Source organism: Betta splendens, chromosome 17 (assembly GCF_900634795.4).
Source record: "Betta splendens chromosome 17, fBetSpl5.4, whole genome shotgun sequence".
NCBI lineage: Eukaryota > Metazoa > Chordata > Actinopteri > Anabantiformes > Osphronemidae > Betta > Betta splendens.
The window spans coordinates 1,574,419-1,596,291 of record NC_040897.2 but is presented as its reverse complement, the minus strand read 5'-3'; the positions used below and the strand labels follow the sequence as shown (position 1 = coordinate 1,596,291).

Genomic DNA, 21,873 nt, shown 5'->3' with positions numbered 1-21,873 from the left:
TAGCCTTGGCGCGGGGGAGAAAGGGAGGGAAAGGAGGGAAAGGGAGGGAGGGAGTCTGAGGAGTTTCACTGGAGGACTTTTGCCTTCCTCGTGCACAGGCTGCCGGATCATGTTACCAACAGAAAGGAAACAAGCTGGAGCGAGGGCCATGTTGTGCTCTGACTGAACACTCGCGCTTTGTCACCGGCGCCCGAATGGGGCTTTGTTGGTTCAACGTCTTCCTTTAGATGCTCTGCTCTGTGAAAGTCAACACTGCGCCCCGTCCTCGTCCTCTCCGGGGACCTCAGACTTCCTTGAGGGCGCGCAAACGTCCAAGATGCCCACCAGCTTCACCGTAGTCCCGGTGGAGGACGCGGAGGACGGCGGGGGCAGCGTGGCTGCGGCCGGAGGCGGCAGAGCCGTCAGTCTGGGCAGAATCTTTGGGGAAAAAGACGAGGAGAACCTGCAGGAGAGTCCTTCAGGTGAGAGCACAGCACAAGACATGTCCGCATGCGCAGTCACATCTAATGTTGTCTTATTAGACTGATCATGTGGGGACTGGAAGACATAAACAGTGACGATTAAGGGTCAAAATAGTAAGTTTGATACACCGTGTTTGTGTATCAACCAATGCTAAGCTACGTGTAACAGCAGACACACACTTCACATCACAGCACCACGTTTTAAAGTTCACCACTGTTCAGCCAGCTACAACCTGTTGGACGCTTGCATCAGCACTGCCCTGATTAATGTTTAGGGTTTTTGCTTCACTGTGGTTCAGGGCTGTGTCTGAAATAACAACTACTCACTGCGCACGCAGTTTCACCCATCATGCTCTTTATTGAGCTTTTATTTTGAAAATGTTTAGTGACTCATTGGGAGGCAATTACGCCTTTGGAATGTAGGAGGAAAGCAGCAATTCAAAGGGCACTGCCTGTAGCACAGGAAGGCGCCTGTTTATGAGCTGCGGGGCTAATTACCAGGCAAACGAGGCCCAGCGGCCGCGGCACTGACGCGTCCTCGCTCGGCTTCCTCGTGTTCTGCTTCCTCCACCTGAGGGAGCACCTTTGAGGCTCCTGCTCAGCCGCACCCCCGTTCTGATGGTTATTCTATCTGTGAAGCTGCACCTCAAGCTTCTGCTGAGTGTCGCCCTGGTGTTGTAATTGTCATGTGCCTCAGCTGCAGCGTCCATGTGGGTGCGATCGCCTCACCTTCCTGTGGAGATCAGTGGAAGGCTCGCTCATCTAGATCTAGACTCCATCCACACTCTAGCCTGTATTTGGAGCCTTTGACAACTCAACTTTGCCCTTGGTCACTTTGGTTTTGTTTGGTTTGTTGTGTCTCCATTTAGTGGATGTTTAACTGTTCTTTGTGGTCATTTTGTGTGTGCGTTCTTAGTTGTTTGACATCTATGTGTTGTATGTCTTTGTAGCGAGGCCGAAGCTTATTTTGGTTTTATCACCAGTAATTGTTGACATTAAGTAGTAAGTGTTATTTCATGGCAGCCTTTCTATTCATTGTTGTTTTTACTAGATTCAAATATTTTTTATTTTACACCTCTTCAACTAATCTTGAACTGGCTTGCTTGTTATCAACATCAGATTATATGCTGTACATGCATTGCTTGTTTGTTAAGTACTTGCCAGAGCATGCACAGTTTTTCAGTAAGTGCTGGTTTCACATGAGCTGAGGAATCAAAGATGCTAAAAGTGGTCAGCGCGTGGTCCATGCAGGTGTGTTGCTCATGACATAGTCACGAGTGACGCTCAGTAATGTAAAAGTGCTGGAGCATCTGCCTGCGCTCATGTCTGCGTGGCCGTTTAAACAGGCAGTCGCAGCAGGCTTTACAGGCACCTGCCAAGTGGTGGCACTTGTTAAATTCCACGCCTCCTTCAAAGAGCATGTGAGCTGTGTGCACATGCAGGTGAAATCAGTACATCGGAGATGCAGCGGTGCGATTTGTTCCACTCGCCAGTATTTACTGCATGGTGCTTGGAGCCTGTGATCTCAGTGCTGAGATATGCAGTGAGGATGCTCAGCTGGACACTTAAGTTGTTTGTTAATCCTGCAGTCACAGTGTTACGCTAGGCTGAATGTGACTCCAGTCATAATGGGCGTACAGTTAAACCCAGAATGATTAACCTCTCTGAAGCTGAGCAAAATCACAACTAAAATAACTATAACTAAATGTTGATAAACTTTAATTGCTTTCAAACAACTAAGTTTCATTATTATACCCTGCTCAAAAACACACACACACACAGAGTGCTGAATAAACAAACTATCTATGGAAACAGTAACTTAATACCTTTCCATTGCATTATGCTTCAACCTGCTCCATTTTATTGCTTAGACTGTGGTTTTTGTGGCTGTAACAGTGAAATTGTGTTCAGTTAATTTAACGCTGTCTGAAAACAAGCGTGAATGAAAATGAACATTTACAGTGTTTGATACGTGCACATTGTAAAGCAGATCTCATCGATCGTATTAATGCTATCCCATCACCAGTGTCAAGTATAGCACTAGTCAGCAGGTCTGTCTGCTTCTATGGTAGCAATCATAGCATTTACACAACCATTCATGAATGGGAATTTGAGTTGGGAAGTATTTTGGCAAAGGATGTCAAAATGGCATTATTCCCTTTGAGGAGTGGCCCGTTCTGTGTCATTGTGTTTTGTGAAAGGGTGCTTTGACTTTGCTTTTGTTTTTGTGTTTAGGTGAAATGAGGTTTTGTACAACAGTGAGTTTCCCCTTTGTCATTATGTATTTTCGCAGACACCCCTAAAAATCAAACCTAATAGTTAGGAAGTCTTGAAACTTTGACATTAGAAAGACTGTGTTTTATTGCCCTACAGTGGTTCTCTCCTTAGGTCCCTTTTATCTTTTTTTAATTTAATTCTAAATTTCTGAAATTAACCAAAGGAGCCAAGGTCAATATCAAAGAAAGCTATAAGCTGTATAAGGTGATGCCTGAATCCCAAACTTTAGCCCTGTAGCATGAATATCTTTGCAGATACAAAGTCTTTACATTTTTGGAGCATTTACAATAATTGGGCTTTAAACTTAAAACACCTATAATTACCTTAATTATCGAGGTACAAAGCTGACATTGAAGTTTTTACTGGCACCTCTGGCAAGATTACAGCAAACATAATGCTAATGATGCTGCTATGTAAGGTCTTGGTGTTGATGGACTAACAACCAGTAGACGCAGCTTGCCTTGTGCTGACATCTGATGGAACCAGTTTGGCACTGAACCAGAGGAAAGGACAAACTGCTTTGTCCTATTTTTTCCAAAATATAACTATAACATGACATTTTGTTCATTTTATTATAACCGAATTAGAGAAGAAGTAGAAGTCTGAAGAATATCATGGGCCACAATGATCATGTCCTAAACTGTTAGACAGTCAGTTAGTTAGTTAGTTTTCAGATTTTAGTTTAAATTAAATTGGGTAGAAATATTTTTCAAGTTATCCGACCTTAAGTGCCACAATGAAACCTAATTACAGCAATAAATGTTGAGACATAAAGGTATATAATGTCATGTAGGTTTATTGCACTTAATTAGGAGTAGAGTCCAACTAAAGTCTTTATACTGCTTGAACCTTTCTTCATTTTCCCCATGTATTTTGTGAACTTCATGTGATGGACCAACCCACATGGTACATAGTTGGGAAGTGAAATATGCCTAGGTGCAGTTGAGACTTGGTAGAATCACCAGCTACACCTTTTGAGCAAGTCTATACCAGCTTTTCACATCTAGACTAGAATTCTTGCCAATTTTCCTTTGTGAAATTGCTCGAGCTCAGTCAGAATGGATGGAGGGCGTCTGTGAACGTTAGAACAGCAGTGTTTCAAGTCTTGCCACAGGCGCTGAAGTGGATTCAGGTCTTGACTTTGACAGGGCCATTCTGCCACTGCTGTGATGTACACTGTAAGTTGTATGTCTTTATGTCCTACATGGCTTGCCACAACATGATTAATACTGCTGTAAACAGAAACTCCCTCCTGAGCTGTGGCTGCCGCTCCTCCAGAGTTACTGTAGGGCTCTGGGCTTCTCTGAGTCATGTTGTTCTTTCCCAGCCAGATTCAGGTGGATCACCATGTCCCCATAGCTTTGCATTGTCTGAAGATACATTGAACAGTTTTCTGGAATAATGGACATTTTTAGTGATGATCATGGTTATTAAACCTTTCCACACCTTTACCGTGACCTGCATGGTGTGTTCTTTGTATTTAGAGTAGTCATAATGGAATTAGTAACAACACTAGCAGGCCAAACTGGTATTACAAATGCTGACTCATGCATTGTTGAAGAATAAAAATCAAATCCTTATTTTATTAGATAATGTGACCATGTCACCAGCCCTTCTCCTATTTTACACATATTTTGAATACAGTAGAATGCAGTAATAATGTTTATCGCATACATCTCAGTTCATTCCAGTGTAGTGGTTTGTCTCAGTCATTTAATCACATCCTATAAAAATGTACACTCACTAGCCACTTTATAGGTACATTTGTGTAATTAAAACTAAAAACCAACTCTACTATTAATTCTACTGTTGTACTAACAAGGTGGAATTTGGCTAATGAGTATATGTTGTAGATACTTCCTGTATCTGATGAGCTGAACTGGAGTACAGCTTTTATAAATGAAATAATACTGACACCTGCTGGTTTACGTGATGATTGCATTAGACATTTTATTTAGAGTTTTTTCTGCAAGTTAATAAAAAGCAATGTAAACGTGAAGGTGAGCCTCGCTCACACAGCTGGGTAAGCATTGAAAATGTGCATGTATGTTTTTTGTGGTGCAATGAAAATTAATCAGAAATGATTGAAGTTGAAGTTGTGTATATGTGTTCCAAGATTAAAGTTTTTTGGGAATTGATGTAGAACGAGACAAACCAGAGGCAGTAGAACAGGTAAACACTCAGACAGCACATTCTGCCTCCTGATGGTTTTACGTGACTGGGATCTTTGACGAATGCGTCACTATAACGAGTACTCAACAGTAACTGTTGCTCACAGACACACAAAGTTGTATTTTATTGAGTGCTGGGCATTAATTTAAAATTCGTAATCACACGAGTTTTCTGCGAGTAATCGTAATTAATCGCAATACATGAGAAGCATTCAGTAATTAATTTGTTTGTGTGCGTGTGTGCGTACGTGCGCGTGTAATAACGAACTCCGCCAGACAACTTTACCTTTTCTCAATTACCTTTCTCAGCCGCTGCAGCGGTCTTAGGCCACGCCCCCAACGGCTCTGATTGGCTGAGAAGCGTATCTCGGGCAGAACTGAACGGCAGCCCGGTCCTTCAGTGACCCATCGTGTTGCCAGAGACACTGAGCAACAGACTTTCCAAATATTAATAATAAAAACAAACTGCATTAACACAGTCTTGCCCAGCATTAATTTTATTTTATATTATGTATTTTCAGCAATTTTCACAGTTATTTTATTTTTTTTACAAAGGCAAAAGAGCAGCACAACTTATGCTGCTGGAACATCTCTGCATAATAAACAAGGCAAATACATGAAAACCTTTTTTAACCTTAACATACCCCAGGTCCGCTGGTCTTATTGCTGTACTCTCATGCTGCTACTGCTCATTAATGTTCCATGACTTACAGTTTGTTCTTTTGTCTTTCCCAATAGATGATGATGGCCAAAGAGAATCTGCTCCATTTATCAACTCTGACAATGACGATGAACAGTATTATGAGGGCCAAAACATGGCTCTGTTTGAGGCAAGTAAAATGTTCAGTTTCTCCAAACGCTCACTTAACAAATCATATGCATAAAACAATCTATTCAATTCTTATGCTGACGGATATAAAATACTAATAATAATATCATGTGTATCTGACACACAAAATTAAAATTAAATTAAAATTAATTTAATTAATTTAATGTAATTTATTTTTGTTATTGTTATTATTCTGACTTTCATTATGGCATGCTCAAATTTAATTGAATGAATTGAATGCATATACATTAATCTATGATGCATTCATTGCATCGTAATTGTCCCTGGTTTTATGCGCTCTCAGCTTACACTCTGTATGTTCCAAGTGTTTTTTCATTGCAAACATTGACTGAGTTGGGTGGTCAGGGCGAAACACAGTAGAGTATGGGGTTCTGGCCAATGTTTTCAACGTGTTATCACGTTTTTATGGAGTAGAAATTTCATTGTCTAAATTGATTGACGTGTACATCACCTTTTAAGTTATTTGTTCAAGCCTGATGTTTCTCACTGTGCCACAAAGAGAAATAACATGAGCACCAGTCTGGGTTAGAAGCATTTGTGTCGGCTCATCAATCTGTAAAGCGTTAAAAACAAGCTTTCAGCGTGTCGCCAGTCTTCCCAGGACTGGACGTCCTGGCAGATTCACCCAACGTCAGGCTGCGCGGTGTTCACAAAAATAGCAACCGAAGAGCTACATCTCAGACCCTACAGGCTTCACGGAGCATGTGAAATCGCGTAATCCATGACAGCACAGTTGGAACGAGACCGAACAAATGCAGTTTGTTTGGAACATTTGCCAGGAGAAGGCATCTTTGTTTAATTAAGACGTCTATTCAGATGCTTTTGCACAATGTACTTTGAATCTGGGGAAAAAACCTGGTACTACCTCCATAGGGCAAAAGTTTTCATTAGGTTATTCAATCATAAAAACATTGACAGTAGTGTCCTGTTTTTTAATTAGTTTATTATTTTACAAGTGTTTTGAGAAACAAAAATGATGTATTGTAATGTAATGTAATGTAAATCCACAGACAGGTGACAGGTGTTGACCTGAAGCTGCTGGTAATTTAAGAGAGGAAGAAATAACATTATTCCCTTGTGTTTTTCACTGCAGGAGGAAATGGACAGTACGCCCATGGTGTCATCCCTCCTCAACAAGCTGGCCAACTACACCAACCTGCCCCAGGGCGTTCGTGAGCATGAGGAGGCAGAGTATGCGGATGGCATCAAGAAGGTCACCGTCTCGGTATGAAGGCTTCATTCACCTTGGATTCTCCTCTTTGCTCTGCTTTTTTCGCTTTTAGGTGTAAGCTGTGGTACGATAATTATCAAACTTTATTTCCGCCTTTCAGGTTTGTAGGCAGATGCTTTGACTTTGCTAATTGGTATTTGGAATAAAATCCGAGGCAATTTAAAAAAGAAAAGTCAAACATGTAGTTTCTAGAGAATTAACTGCATTGCTGTTTGCATTTCTCTTCTCCTTTAAATAAGTAAACTATATAACTGAGGGTTTTGGCATCAGACTTGCTCTGCTTAGAATTATAAGTTAGCGGAACCTGCTCTTAGTTGGGAAACTCGCTTTTATTTTTACAGGTAATCAATGGAAAGAAAATGCTGTTTTTGTATGTGCTATTTCATCTTACTATTAGTGTGGTGGCTATTTTACAGTTATCAACCACATGCTGCCGTTTAAACATCACAGCTTTTCAGGATCAACCAGTCCAATTCATTTAAATCTATTTTACGCATATAGTGCCAAATTACAAATCAGCCATTTCAGGTGACAGTGCTTGAATTAAGTTTCTCCCTTTTTTAAAAAGGTTAAAGGTGTTGTCATCCACACTTTGATTGCCCTCCATTAAAGACAACTGTCTGTTATGTCAAATGTGTCCACTGGGAGGAGTGGAATAAAGGAAAAGAAAAGGAATAAACCTAAGGAAGACTTGTTCTGCAATACATTAGACTGCACGTGTCAAACTGAGGCCTCCAGGTCCACTGTCCTGCTGGTTCCAACTCTGTCAGCTGATTCCCTTGAACAGGCCCTTATGCTAGCCCAGTTAGCCGTGTTAGCATAAGGTAACAACACACAAACCAATTATTTTCCTCTACAAATATAAGTTCCAAAACTTTACCAGAAAAGAGAGGAAGCACAAGTAGTTGCAGGCCACATGCTATTGGTAAACACTGTGACACTGTTGAACACTGAACACAAGGTTTAAGCTGCTTGTTCCTTTCTTTCACATAAAAATAATGTTTTTATATTTAGCATTTTTGGACTACAATTTGCGTAATGTTGGGGCATGATGGAATCTGAATGCATTTATCGACTAAGCTGTGAAAAAAGGAAGGCTTTTTTAAAAAATGTGGGCCCTGTAGCTCCACAAGGCTGCTCTCAACGTTTGCTGCAGCAATATATGAAACCAGGCTATTGATTTAAATCGGTCAAATTGTTCATAATATGCTCTTTGTAGCACTTTGTGTTATTGATTGTAAACCCCAAATTGCGTAAAAGTCATCGAGATTTTGGTCTGTTACTCTGTGTAGAAGCATTGAGGAGGTTTTATTAGAACCCGCCCCCTAAATAGTGCTGTTTTTTTCAGTGTGCACAGAAATAAGCTTGAGACTAAAACTTTCAGTTAGTGTGAAGTGGACAAAACTAGGATAAGAAGAGAAAGAAAACCACGAAGATGTGGGAGATTTGGAAATCTACCTCAGGCAGACGGAGTGTGTTGGAGACGGCCAAGGACAAAGTATTTGTAGCTCAAAAGATGGTACGTGAGCTGCATTTGGTTTTTGGACAGGGAGGTTGTAAAGGTGAATGTGATTATATGTTTTACAGTTGGTTGCATACTATAATTATAGAAGATAAGGAGAGTCCAAGTGAGTGATACAGATTCAATCTTAGAACATTGTTGTTATTCACTCGCTGACAACTCAAAGACAGACACGCTGCATGAGAATGAGTTAATCTGTAACGTCCTGTGAAATATATAATTTCACAAGCATTTATAAATAATAAAAAATGTTCAGAGAAGACAAAATTTCAGTCCTTTCTTTTTTTTTTTTTTTTTTTTTTTTTTTTTAACATTTTACCCTACAGCAGTGTTTTCAAATCCAAACCCTGGTTCATCCTCGTAGGTGATGCGGCCACTTACAAAAACACTTTTTGTTTAAATACTTTGATGCTGAAATGCTTTGTCTGAAAATCTGGCAGCAGGTTGTTGCGTGTTTTTTAGACTCAACCACCTCATTAGTTATGCTATTATCTTTTTTTATAAAGTGCTGTATTCAGCTTGTTAAGTAAGAAGGTGCTGTAGTTTTAACTGCTGCACGCGTCTGCATCAGGACCACTTCAGAGCATGTACATTTTCAACTAGTTTTCACACTCCAGCGTTGTTTTTTTTTTTTTTTAAAAACAAAACAATTCTACAAATAAAACATAATCTTAGTTTAATGTTCTAATTTTATACATACAGGTTTGTGTTCTAAACTTATGGTCATTTTGGCACAAACGTCTCTCTTCCGCATCGTGTCTGCACTGAGCTGCTCAAGAGACACCACAGGAAAAATTATATATTTTGTCCTTGGGTAAAAGTTGTTTAGTTATAATTAATGATGGTTGAATTTCAGAATCGACGATTCCTTAAATTTTTCTTTTATGTTGGCTTTGTTTAAGGTGTCTGTTGACTGCTGCAGTCGGGAATGCAAGTAATTGTTTTTAAGACTTCCATTGAAAGAGTAAATCACACAGCCTATAGGTTGTGCTGTGGTTGTCATAGCAGTGGAGGGGTTTGATGTATAACATACTTGCAGCGTGGTGGGTTTGTCCTCACTTCCTCCTTTAGAATCTTTCAGGGTGGATGATGCACATGCAGATTAGCTGCAGTGATACAGTTTTGGAATTGAGTTTAAAAGCTCCCTCTATTCATCCACAGATCCCACCAATGGGAACCTTCATAGGAGTCTACCTGCCGTGCATGCAGAACATCCTTGGAGTGATACTTTTCCTGCGTCTCACCTGGATCGTTGGTACAGCAGGAATCCTGGAGTCCTTCGCCGTTGTCTTCATGTGCTGCATCTGCGTGAGTAACGTCATCCAACGGCCCAGCTTAGCGTCGATGACGTACGGGACGTCTGATGTGAAGTCTCCGTCTGAATCGATGCATGCTGCTTCAAATGCCGTATGTTTTGATTGATTAATGATCGCATTCAGAGCAATGACCGAGAACCCACAGAAGAGTTTCAAACAAGCTGATAATTACTGTCTTATTTATAAACTGAATTTGTACGTCAGTAGTGCCAGATGGCTAAACAGAGAGCTGACTGTTTGAACAGTTTGAACTTAAATGCTCAGCACTCATGTGACATGATTGGTGCAATCTCCACACAACAACCTCTTGCAGTATATACGCGTCCTGGCCCTGATGTTTTAGACAAAATGTTGATAAGAGAACAAAGACAAGCTCTTACAGTAGTAAAGCAGTTTGGACATTGTGCTGATACCTAGTTCCCCACACTTTAAATTAAAATGTAATTGAATAAAGCTCACTTTCACTTTAAGTAATGACTTTTGATCCGATTAGCCTTTGTCTAAGTTATAAGTTATAATATAATCTAAGTTATATTGTTTTATTGATGACACAAGCGAAGACAAAAAAAAAGTTCTGAAGGAATAAATGTTAAATGGGAAAAGGTGAGCGAATCATTATCTGGTGTAAAGGGGGCGTCCACCACTGGCACAACTGTTGAAAACAAAGATATACTGTAAGTCACCACTTTAGTTCTAACGTCACAAGAAAAATGCTAATCAGTTTTTAAAAATCATGGATGGGAGGAGATGTCATAATGACATTTATAAAGAGTAGTCTTGTGATGTCATTGTATAATCACGCCAGAGCAGCAGCTACAGTGGGAAGACTGCGTGTGAGAATAAAATCAGCATAGCAGCTTTCCCCACATGTCTCTAATGTGGCCGTTTGGTCCAGAGCTGGTTAAAATGCTCAAAGCTGTGTGGCATCTATCTGCGCTACCAATAAACATAGTGACTATGCCTCTGTGTGTGGCCCTGTGATGGACCGTCAACATGTCCAAGCTCCAATAGGCTCCAGCACCCAAGTACACAACTAACAGTCCACAAGGTAATATTACATCAACCTTTAACAATATGCTTATGTGGAAATAATGAAGGTGCATTTTCAAACTCCAAAAGCACTTGTGTCAATGACTCAGTGAGGGCAGTTGAATGTGTGTGACCTTCGGGCCCTTGGGCAGAACTCCACCAGAAACCCGAGCCCATGACAGGCGGACAGACCGTGGACTTGTGATCTGTAGAAAGACACAAGTTTGGCCGCTGTGAGGCTCTTTGTCCCCAAGACAAAAGAGTGTCCAGGCTGTTGTGAGCGAGGTGCAGTGTAGGAGGTGGTGGGGGGCTGGGCGGGCGTGGAAGATCCACAAGCCCAATGTGTAGGAACGTGCTGTTGGATTTTCACAGTTGCATAGAAGGAAGTTTCCTCTCTATTTTCTTCTGTCCCAAACATAAAATGCATTGTCTTTGTGTTCCTGCAGACGTTTCTCACAGCCATATCCATGAGTGCCATCGCAACCAATGGTGTTGTCCCAGGTACATTAAGAAATCCCATTGAAAAATATTGAAATTTTCTATGCTTTATTATATATTTTTTATTTTATTTATGTTGTTGTTTTTTTAGTTTGAGTTACTGTGACCATAATTCATGTTTACTCGATACCTAATACACTTAATTTAGATTTACATGTTAATCTGTGCTCTATCCTTCATCTTATTTTGGTGCTGGTGGAAATTATACAGCAGGTGAACCCTTTAATATATAGTAACGGGTTAAACCTGCTTTCGCAGCAAAACCTTAAACTTGTATCACATCACCACAGCTGTGGATTAGACCTGAACCATGTTCTGGAGTACTCTCCGCTCTCTTGTGCTTGGGCACCGCATCTGCATTCGTATTAAATCCAATTACGTTAAGACTTCTCTTTGAAGTCATTGTGATGTAGGTTTTACTTTGTTGTTTATAGTATAGTTCCTGCTACTTTATGCCAACGTTCATTCATTTCAGTGATTCATTGATCATCACTGTTCCTATACATTTAATTTATTATTCTGGTGATGGCATCATCATACAACACTAAGAAAATGAAACCCTTTCTTTGCTGACAAGCAGCATTTCTGTAATAAACAAAAAAAAAAATTTGCCTCATGCCAGAAAAATATTTTATATGCAAGTTTCTGTATGTCTTAGATTAGATATGATTTAGATGCATTTAAGCGCCAATAAACCACACAAAAATGCATTTTGAATGAAATAGGGAATATCTTTATGTATTCTAACGAATTGAACTGATATCTTTTGAAGCTGGTGGGTCGTACTACATGATCTCCAGATCTTTGGGTCCAGAGTTTGGAGGAGCCGTCGGCCTCTGTTTCTACCTGGGCACCACCTTTGCTGGATCCATGTACATACTGGGTACCATAGAGATTCTGCTGGTATGTTTCTGACCTGGTAGGATGTTTGTAGGTATCAGTGTGACAAACTAACGTCCCGTCTGTTGTGCTGTTTGATGAATTTCAGATATACATTATTCCAACTGCAAAAGTGTTTAATGAAAGCGAAAATGAACCAATGTTCAACAATATGCGCGTGTATGGCACCTGCTGCCTGTTTCTGATGGCACTGGTAGTGTTCGTAGGAGTAAAGTAAGTATGTAGGCTACTTGCATACACTAACACTCCTAATTCTATACACTAAACATCTTCCCTTTCCTTCTGCAGGTATGTGAACAAACTGGCTCTAGTGTTTCTGGCCTGCGTGATTCTCTCTTTATTGGCCACTTATGCAGGAGTCATCAAGACCCTCATCGCACCCCCTGATTTTAGGTGAGTGCACTCACTGCTATACTTTTTGTTTGCTTGAGTTGACACCACAGGAATGAGTATTAAAATAGTATCTAAATAGCTCACACAAGTTTAAATGTGTACACTGTGCAGAGAAACAGAAAGAAACTGAGAAATATTTGACGTGTCAATTGTTTCTTTATTCATTGGTTCTGTTTGGTGCCACAGCTTAAATAACAAATGTTCTTGATGACCCTCGATCTTAAAGTTTTGAGTTGCTCTCATTTGTGTAAAGTAGAAACTTCTACCTTCATTAATACACTGTTAGAACACACAGTCCATAATTGAGTAGTTTATTGTTTTTAATTCATTGGCACCTTCATAATTGTTCTCTCAATTAATAATTTTTATTATTAATTTTGATGACGACCTTTAGAGTGTGATTCAGCTGGTTTAAGTCTGTGGCCTTAATTAAATGGCTACATTTACCGTCAGCTTTTTGACACTAGTTCACCCTATTCATGTCTTTTCGGTAAATCCTTTTATGACGTCTCATACAGTTTTATTGGGACGATGAATCCAAGGGTTCAGATTTTCCCCTCATCAGGACATCGTTTTCGCACATCGTTTTGATTTCTGCATTTTAATTTTGGCCTGTGTCTAGTTAAAATTAAATACTGCTGTCTGTTTTGTAAATCACTGCATCAACAGTAAAATGTAAATACAGTGTCACTTCTTCTGTACACTTCTGTCTTTGTCTGTAGTGTCTGTCTTTTGGGGAACCGCTCTCTGAAAAATGAACCTTTTGATACATGTGCAAAGATGGAGGTTGTGAACAACATCACTGTGGCCACCAGCCTCTCGTCCCTCTTCTGCAATGGTCAACATGCCAACGCCACCTGCGATGAATACTTCACTTTAAACAACCTGACAGAAATACCGGCCATACCAGGGCTTCGTAGTGGGGTCATCAAAGGTGAGGAAGGAAGGGTTCTGAGCCACAACCGGTGGGATGTCCGCCGTTCCTGTGCCTCATCATGTCACTATAGCCTTAAGGCTACTGATCCACTTTCTGGGAACTCCTTTTTTTCCTTTCTATGAATAACATAGTTAATGGTCTAGTTGATGGTGTATTCTTCTGTCTGTTAGACAACCTGTGGAGCAACTATGGTAAAGCAGGCATGCTTATAGAGAAGGAAAACCTGGCTTCAGAACCAGCCCAGAGTTCCGTCAATGTGACTGATATGCCATTTGTCTTCAACGACATCGCCACCTGCTTCACTATACTGGTGGGAATATATTTCCCTTCAGTCACAGGTAGATGAGAGGCTGCAGCACTTGTAAAAGACCTGTCATAGTGACAACATGGAGGTGTTTTTAGTTAATCCAGAAACATCTTTTCTATGACACGTGTGTGTTTTTCAGGTATAATGGCTGGCTCTAATAGATCTGGTGATCTAAGAGATGCGCAGAGGTCGATTCCAGTAGGAACCATAATGGCTATTCTCACCACCTCTTTCATTTGTATCCTACTGTGTGTTTAAACATGTGATTTATCCGGTAATGTCGATGGTTAAAGCAGACAGATATACATGAAATACTACATAATTGCACTACATTTGGCTTTAAGATTTTTGTGATGTTTTCTTGTTAGATTCCTTTATGTAGCTGTGTAATGAAACTGAAAATATGCATTTTCATCTAAACATCCTGCTTAGACATTTCCTGTGTGGTTCTGTTCGGAGCTTGTATTGAAGGTGTTGTGCTGAGAGACAAGTAAGTGGCTTTTTCATCATCTCATGAGGAGTGAACTGCTAGTTTAGAGCTGATACTGAACATTCAGCTCTAAACTAGCAGTGCAATCAGAGCTGATCAGATGTTTTAATAGAGATCAAAGCTGAAAATCTAGTTCTTCATAGTAGGGCCCAATGCATTTTGAAACATTATTTATATGTAAATAGATGGATAGATTGAGTGATATGATGTATATGGTCATGTTATTTACACACAGTGCGTCTTGTGAACTGCACACTTGTTGGATGTTGTTTCAGGTTTGGTTTCTCACTGAAGAAGACCCCAGTGATCGGGGCTCTGGCCTGGCCGTCACCCTGGTTGATTGTGATTGGCTCCTTTTTCTCTTGCTGTGGGGCAGCCCTTCAGAGCCTTACCGGTGCCCCTCGACTGTTGCAGGCCATCGCTCGGGATGGCATCATTCCGTTTTTACAGGTCAGAGTTGCTCATGTGTCTCGTCTTAACGGCCGTGTGATCTTAGATCACCAAAACACAAAATGACTGCTTTGGATCAGGTTGGCACAAATATTTTTAACCATTAAGTTTGTGCCTGTCACCGGATTAATTGTAGCATCCAAATTTACATTGTTGATTTTAATCATATTTAAACTTCAAATAAGGGTGAGTGATGAATTAATGAGACTTACGAAAACCATCTTACGCTGAATCATAATGGTTGGTTATTTAGTTTCTAGTCCGATGTCTCTGTTTATGCAGTGTTTTCCTTTGTGGTACAAGCAGTGTAACTTCACTGCACTGATAACTTACATGATTTATTTATTGTTCATGACAGTGCTAAAGCAAGAGTGCCTTTATTTCATTTTGTATATGATAATAAAAAGCATGAAAACCCCTGCGTGTGCCTTTGTCAGGTCTTTGGGAGTGGGAAGGCTAACGGCGAGCCCACCTGGGGTCTACTGCTGACCGTTGCCATCTGTGAGATAGGCGTCCTCATTGGTTCTCTGGATGCTGTGGCCCCCATCCTCTCCATGTGCGTAAATACAAAAACCTGCTACATTCTCACACTGCATGCTTTTCGCCTGCTACTTTCAGCTTGTTGGCATAAATGTATTGGTTAGGTATTCATTTGTCACTGGTGTGTGTCCTCAGGTTCTTCCTCATGTGCTATCTATTTGTCAACTTGGCCTGCGCTGTTCAAACATTGCTCCATACCCCCAACTGGCGACCCCGTTTTAAATTCTACCACTGGTGAGATACTGTACGAACCTAAGCGTGTATTCCAAACTGGCCCTCAAACCATCGTGTGTGCGTGTGTGTGTGTGTGTGCGTGTGTGTGTGTGTGTGCGTGCGTGTGTGTGTGTGTGCGTGTGTGTGTGTGTGTATGTGTTTCTGTGTGTGTGTGTGTGTGTGTGTGTGTGTGTTTCTGTGTGTGTGTGTGTGTGTGTGTGTGTTGTGTGCGTGCGTGCGTGCGTGCGTGCGTGCGTGCGTGGTGTGTGTGTGTGTGTGTGTGTGTGTGTGTGTGTGTGTGTGTGTGTGTGTGTGTGTGTGTGTGTGTGTGTGTGTGTGTGTGTGTGTGTGTGTGTGTTTACATGCGTCCTGTAGGGCCCTGTCCTTCTTAGGAATGAGTCTGTGCGTCTCCCTCATGTTTATCTCCTCCTGGCTCTACGCCCTGGTTGCCATGGTGATAGCTGGCTGTATCTACAAGTACATTGAGTACAGGGGGTAAGTGTGGGGGGGCTTCAGGTCAAGTAAACTGCATTAGATGTTTACCAGTAGCATTCAAGAGTAAACTGTCACACTCATTATAAAACACACATTATATATATATATATATATATATATATATATATATATATATATATATATATATATATATATATATAGTACTTGATGAGTTACAAATCTGAGTTACTTTTTGTAGACAAATATTGCAGGCTGCCAAAAAACTGTGAAACCCTCTGACTTGAACTGCTACTTGCAGGGCAGCTAAGGAGTGGGGAGATGGCATCCGAGGCCTTTCCCTGAATGCAGCTCGCTATGCGCTTCTCCGGTTAGAGGAGGAACCACTGCACACCAAGAACTGGAGGTGAGCATGTACTAAAATGTGTGTTTGGCTGGTGGTTCATGGTACAGGTCAGTAACCAGTAACATACAGTTGTCTCTCTCTCTCTCTCTCTCTGTCCAGGCCTCAAGTGCTGGTGCTGTGTAAGCTGAACCCGGACCTGGCCATAAAACACCCCCGTCTCCTGTCTTTCACGTCTCAGATCAAAGCGGGGAAGGGGCTGACCATCGTCTGCTCAGTCCTCGAGGGCACGTACATGACCCGAGGCAAAGATGCCAAAACCGGAGAGCAGGTTCATACATTTTTATTTAATATTATTGCAAAGAGATTGATAAGGAATTGAATTCATCATTATCAGATTTACAAACAATAGATGTTTATTGGAAGCTTTTTGGTACATTCCAAAAAATGTACCTGGTGAGTTTATTTATATAGTGCATTTATGCACCCTTTCAGGGATCCTAAATGCCTTTTATAGTAGCTTCTCATTGACCCTCACATTCACACACTGATGCCAGCTGCTGCGATGCACAAGGAGCAACTGGCGGTTCAGAGTTCTGCCCAAGGACACTTCCACATATCAACCATATTGGCCAGACTGCTACTTATTGGATGGCCATTTACTCTGCTGTAGGTCTAACCTTCAGCTCCTTTTCTTTTGTGTGCTGTAGAAGTTGAGAGCCGCCATGGCTGCAGAACGGACCAAGGGTTTTTCCCACGTGGTGGTGTCATCCAACCTGCGAGATGGTTTCTCTCTGCTCATCCAGTCAGCAGGACTGGGAGGAATGAAGCACAACACTGTACTGATGGCCTGGCCAGCTGCATGGAAACAAGCCCAGGACTCCTCCTCGTGGAGGAATTTCATAGGTGAACTACACCGTGTTCCAACAGAATAAAATGACTTGTATTTAGTTCAGTTTGTTTGACCAGTATTTGGCGTGAAGTGATGTACACAAAAAACATTCCCTTAAATCTTTCCCCTATTGTAGAGACAGTGAGAGAGACAACGGCAGCACATCAGGCTTTGCTGGTTGCCAAGAACATCGACATGTTTCCCAGTAACCAGAAGCGTCTGTCAGAGGGAACCATTGACGTGTGGTGGATTGTACACGATGGCGGACTGCTCATGCTGCTGCCATTTCTACTGAGACAGCACAAAGTAGGGGTTTTACAGTACCTTCATTGTTTTATGAAGCCTTTTTAATTCCTCAACTAAGTTGTTCAAACTTTATAACTGAAACAGATTATGACCTCAAATTCAGCATTGGCAATAAAATTCTCATTGCACATTTCTGATCACAGTTTAGCTCATTATAGGTGATTGTATAAACATTTAATCTGAGGCCATCTCCTCAGGAACACTATCATATTTCCATATGTTGGCGAAACGAAAACTGAAGTGGCGTGTGACTTATTTGTGTAGGTATGGAAGAAGTGCAAAATGAGAATCTTCACAGTAGCACAGATGGATGACAACTCCATCCAGATGAAGAAGGATCTTCAGATGTTTCTCTATCAGCTGCGACTGGATGCAGTGGTGGAGGTGGTAGAGATGGTGAGATCATCTCCAGTTATTCATTCACTCCATATCTTCCAAGTCATTTAGTTTATGCAGGCAGTTATGGATGTTACAGGCAGTAGAATTTTATTTTATCACTGTCATGGACAAATAATGTGACCTAGAGTGACCTTATTTGAATGTCATTCCTTGGTGAGATGAGTTTATACATGTTCTCTCTGCCATTCTAGCACGACAGTGACATCTCAGCCTTCACATATGAGAAGACGCTGGTAATGGAGCAGAGATCCCAAATGATTAAACAGATGCATCTGTCTCGCACTGAGAGGGAGAGAGAGGTACAGTGGTGTGCATGACTCTACCTTTAATGGACATGTCTTATTCTGGCTCATATACACAAACATTCTAAACCTGTATAGTAAATTACCAGGTTGAATAAAGCGACAAAGACGTTTTAATTAAAACCAACGAAAGGTGTTGTGAGCACATGTAAGGTAAAGGGTAAAACACCAGGAGCTACCGTTGTTCCCGTTTAAAGTTTTGCTGTAGAACTGACGCACGCATTGCCTCCTTGCCTCTGCTCTTATTGTTGACCTTTGAACTCTCCCCCACCCCCTGCGTGGCGATCGGACAACTGGCTCAGATTCAGAGCATCTCAGACGTGTCACGCGGCTCCGTAAAGAAGAAGAAGTCGTCCGGTGACGACGGCCGTTCCCCCAACGCGCCGTGTGTTCCAAAGGATGAGGTAGAGACGAGTGGTAACGGCCAGCCGTGCACAGACACGCCTGTCGGTCTGTCACCGCTGTGTTCCATTCATCCAGACTGCCTGACTTTAATCGGCGCCGTTACGAGAGGCAGAACTCTGGGATGAGCCTCACACATCCTGTTGCCAGTTCACTGTTTTTCCCTCTATCCCGGTTAAAAACCCAACCGCTTCCAGCAGAGGAAGTCAAGGCTTTAATAATCCACTTCACCTACTGTACCCAGTCTGCATAGATATTGGTCACACTGCATTTATGCAGTTATGTTTCCTGCACGTTCTTTCGTCTCTGTAGTTTTGCATCCACTTCATCTGTCCTTCATTCTCGCTTTTCCTGCCTGCCTTTGATGCTGTCACTGCATTTGCACTACATTTTTATTTAAGGACACATTCGAAAACTATCGACGCACTGTGAAACTAAATTTGCTAAAAAAAAACATGCATTTGTCATCTGACCTCCAATTTTCAGGCCCAGCTGATTCATGACCGCAACACGGCCTCTCACTCTGCCATGAACGACAGAGCTGCAGCCGCCACGCCGGATCGCGTCCATATGACCTGGACCAAAGATAAACTGGTGAACGAGAGGAGCAAACACAGAGAAGCCATGCCGCTCAAAGATGTGTTTAACATGAAGCCGTAAGTACAGCTCCAAATGAATGGCATTTCAGGTATAATAGTCACCAAAGGCTGTGAATGGCTACAGTCTATTTCATTTTTGAAATTATTATTGCATCCCATGTACTTCTGCCCCACGTTGTCGTATCCTGGTGCCCAGTTCAGCAGCATTTCCCTCGCCTGCATATTCATGATTTCATGTGTTAAAACTGTCCAGCACACAGATCATGGCCATCGAATCAAGTGGCCCTTCAATTTTATTTTGTTGTCTTTGCTCTTCCTCTAGTGAGTGGGAGAATCTGTAAGTCCCTTTTTGTTAACTTTTTGTTTTTCAGTCTGCATGTGCATGAAGTCACTCTGTCTGTGTGCGAGAATCATCTGTTCCACTTAAACAAGTGACTCACCAGTTCAGTTTGCACGCGTGTCCAAGCTGCATGTTAGATTCCTGAGCACTCTGCAGATTGCTGGTTTCTTGACATTATAACGCGCTAACCCTAAACTAAAGTAAATGACAGGGTGGTCCCAGTTGCTTTTATAGCTAACATTTCTGGTTCAATGCAGCAGCCACTCCAACGTGCGGAGGATGCACACGGCCGTGAAGCTCAACGAGGTAGTGGTGAAGAAATCCTGCGAGTCACACCTGGTCCTCCTCAACATGCCAGGTCCACCCAAGAACAAGAAAGGGGACGAGAACTGTATCCTCTCACAGATTAGCTGCTCATTGGCTTAACTAGTTGCTGCCTTATCTCCGTTTGTAGCCTGCCTGCCTGAATAGACGGTTAACGCAAATCAAATACCTCACCCCAATTTACAAAGATCAGGTTAGAAAGTGGCTCTGCACTCAAAACCATCCCTTTAGACATAACACACAAGACGCAAACATACACGACATGTACTAAATGTTTCCAAGAGTTAAAATACTTTAGATTATTTTTATCTGATCACTTTTAGATCAGTCAGTCATCATTTACAAATATCAGGTAGCATTAGGTAAAGTCAACTAAATTTTATTATACAGTAGTATTTTCACTTTTTTCACTTCAATTCTTCACTTTATTGCTCCTAACTGTGAAAGAGGGGTCATGGGGCCAAGGTGTCATTTATGCTTCCTTAACCACAATGTGTCTCAGATATGGAGTTTCTGGAGGTGCTGATGGAAGGCTTGGATCGCGTCCTGTTGGTCCGTGGAGGAGGTCGAGAGGTGATCACCATCTACTCCTAATACCCAAATGTTTTCAGTTGTTTTGAAGCACACTGGAAGGAAGCAGTCAGACAGAGGGGCGTCCAGAGGAGGAGCGGAGGCAGCGTCTGAGGAAGGATGTGCACACAGTGCCCTGCTTCACAAAGCAGCAGCACGATGCTTAAAGGTCTGTGGGCTGTAACGGACAGAAGTGTCCCTCAGGATGACAGTCTTGAACTTTCCCTGGATCCATGTTCATATCACTTCACTTGGAGGAACAACACTTGTTAGTTGTGCTGGTTTGCTAATACGCATGTTACTTTTAATGAGCAATACAAGAAAACCACAGCTGACAATGACGTCGTTTATTCTGGCACCAGGAAGAGGAAACTTTGGATTCATGAGCCTGGTCCAATATTAGAACAAAAGGTTATGATTGGAGCTGATGGACAACTATTTTAGTAGGCTGCCCTGTCTGTAAGTCAGACCATATTCATGTTGGCAATTTGTGAGAAACTATTTTAATGCCACATTGACATTAACTGTAATCAGAAACAGATGAAGATAATGAGCTGCTGTGCATGTAGTCAAGTTAGTTTTGTAGCCATGTTGCGTTGCGTTAGTTGTGTATGTATAGATTCCTTTCTCTTGTTTGTTTTTTTTATTAGAGCATACAGTAAAATGGTGTCGTAACTAGGCAGTTTGCACTAACTGTTATGTACAATAGGAGATTTTTAAATCTGCAGCAGATACATTTATTGCCAATGCGCTGATGATAATGTGTGATGAACTAACTAAAGCAGCCAATCAGGAACCTTCCATAGACATATTTCACTGTGATTGAGACCAGGACTATCTGAACACACTGTATTGGTTCATGTTTTAAAAGATGTTCTGCATTCATACTGTACCTGTACTCGATGACCAAGACAATTCAGTGTCTTCTACTTGAACACCCAAAATTTCCACATGCACTTTTGTCGATTTTATATATATATATATATAAATGTATTGCATAAACAAAACCCATCATTGGCAGCAGCACTGGCTGTTGTGCTGTTTCATTGTGGATAATGTGCAGCATCACACATTGTCCCTTTGAATGGAACTTTGTCATGAAATTTTATGTAAATACTTTCTGTTCGAATTTGGCTTTTAAATAAAAAAATTCAAATACAATAAACAACAATGCCTTTTTTTAAATTTGAAAAGCATTATTTCTGTACTGTGTAGGAGCGAGGACAACCAAACTATCTGCTATTACAGTTTGGGTCATAATGATATTGTTGCCAATTTAGGTTACCTTCAAATATAAATTATGCAACATAAGCAAAAGACTCTAGTTTGACTATGCCTTGGTTTAGCCATTTAAATTC

At 41.3% G+C, this 21,873-nt stretch overlaps 1 protein-coding gene across 4 annotated transcripts; it reads left to right on the top strand.

Moving 5' to 3' along the window:
* The first annotated feature begins 36 nt into the window (after positions 1-36).
* Positions 37-21,683, top strand: LOC114844313 (solute carrier family 12 member 7-like). 4 transcript variants are annotated; one of them, XM_029131589.3, is made up of 27 exons: positions 37-461; positions 5,648-5,739; positions 6,853-6,984; positions 9,674-9,820; positions 11,304-11,358; positions 12,128-12,258; positions 12,344-12,468; positions 12,544-12,648; positions 13,371-13,582; positions 13,756-13,923; positions 14,032-14,130; positions 14,325-14,382; positions 14,658-14,832; positions 15,270-15,388; positions 15,508-15,606; positions 15,961-16,080; positions 16,340-16,444; positions 16,544-16,712; positions 17,092-17,287; positions 17,410-17,579; positions 17,844-17,975; positions 18,170-18,277; positions 18,583-18,684; positions 19,169-19,338; positions 19,604-19,618; positions 19,879-20,012; positions 20,448-21,683. In XM_029131589.3, exons 1-27 carry the CDS (start codon positions 317-319, stop codon positions 20,537-20,539), a joined length of 3,375 nt encoding a protein of 1,124 aa, XP_028987422.1. In that variant the 5' UTR covers positions 37-316; the 3' UTR covers positions 20,540-21,683. The 4 variants fall into 4 exon arrangements, with proteins under 4 accessions (XP_028987422.1, XP_028987423.1, XP_028987424.1 ...); XM_029131590.3 differs by lacking the exon at positions 19,604-19,618; XM_029131591.3 differs by lacking the exon at positions 18,583-18,684 and having other exon boundaries at positions 38-461.
* The last annotated feature ends 190 nt before the right edge of the window (positions 21,684-21,873 follow it).

Coding starts and splice junctions, on each gene's coding strand:
- LOC114844313 (XM_029131589.3), top strand. CDS start 317: ATGCCCACCAGCTTCACCGTAGTCCCGGTGGAGGACGCGGAGGACGGC. Junction 14,383..14,657: donor GGTGTTGTGCTGAGAGACAA/GTAAGTGGCTTT, acceptor ATGTTGTTTCAG/GTTTGGTTTCTCACTGAAGA. Junction 17,580..17,843: donor TTCTACTGAGACAGCACAAA/GTAGGGGTTTTA, acceptor TTATTTGTGTAG/GTATGGAAGAAGTGCAAAAT.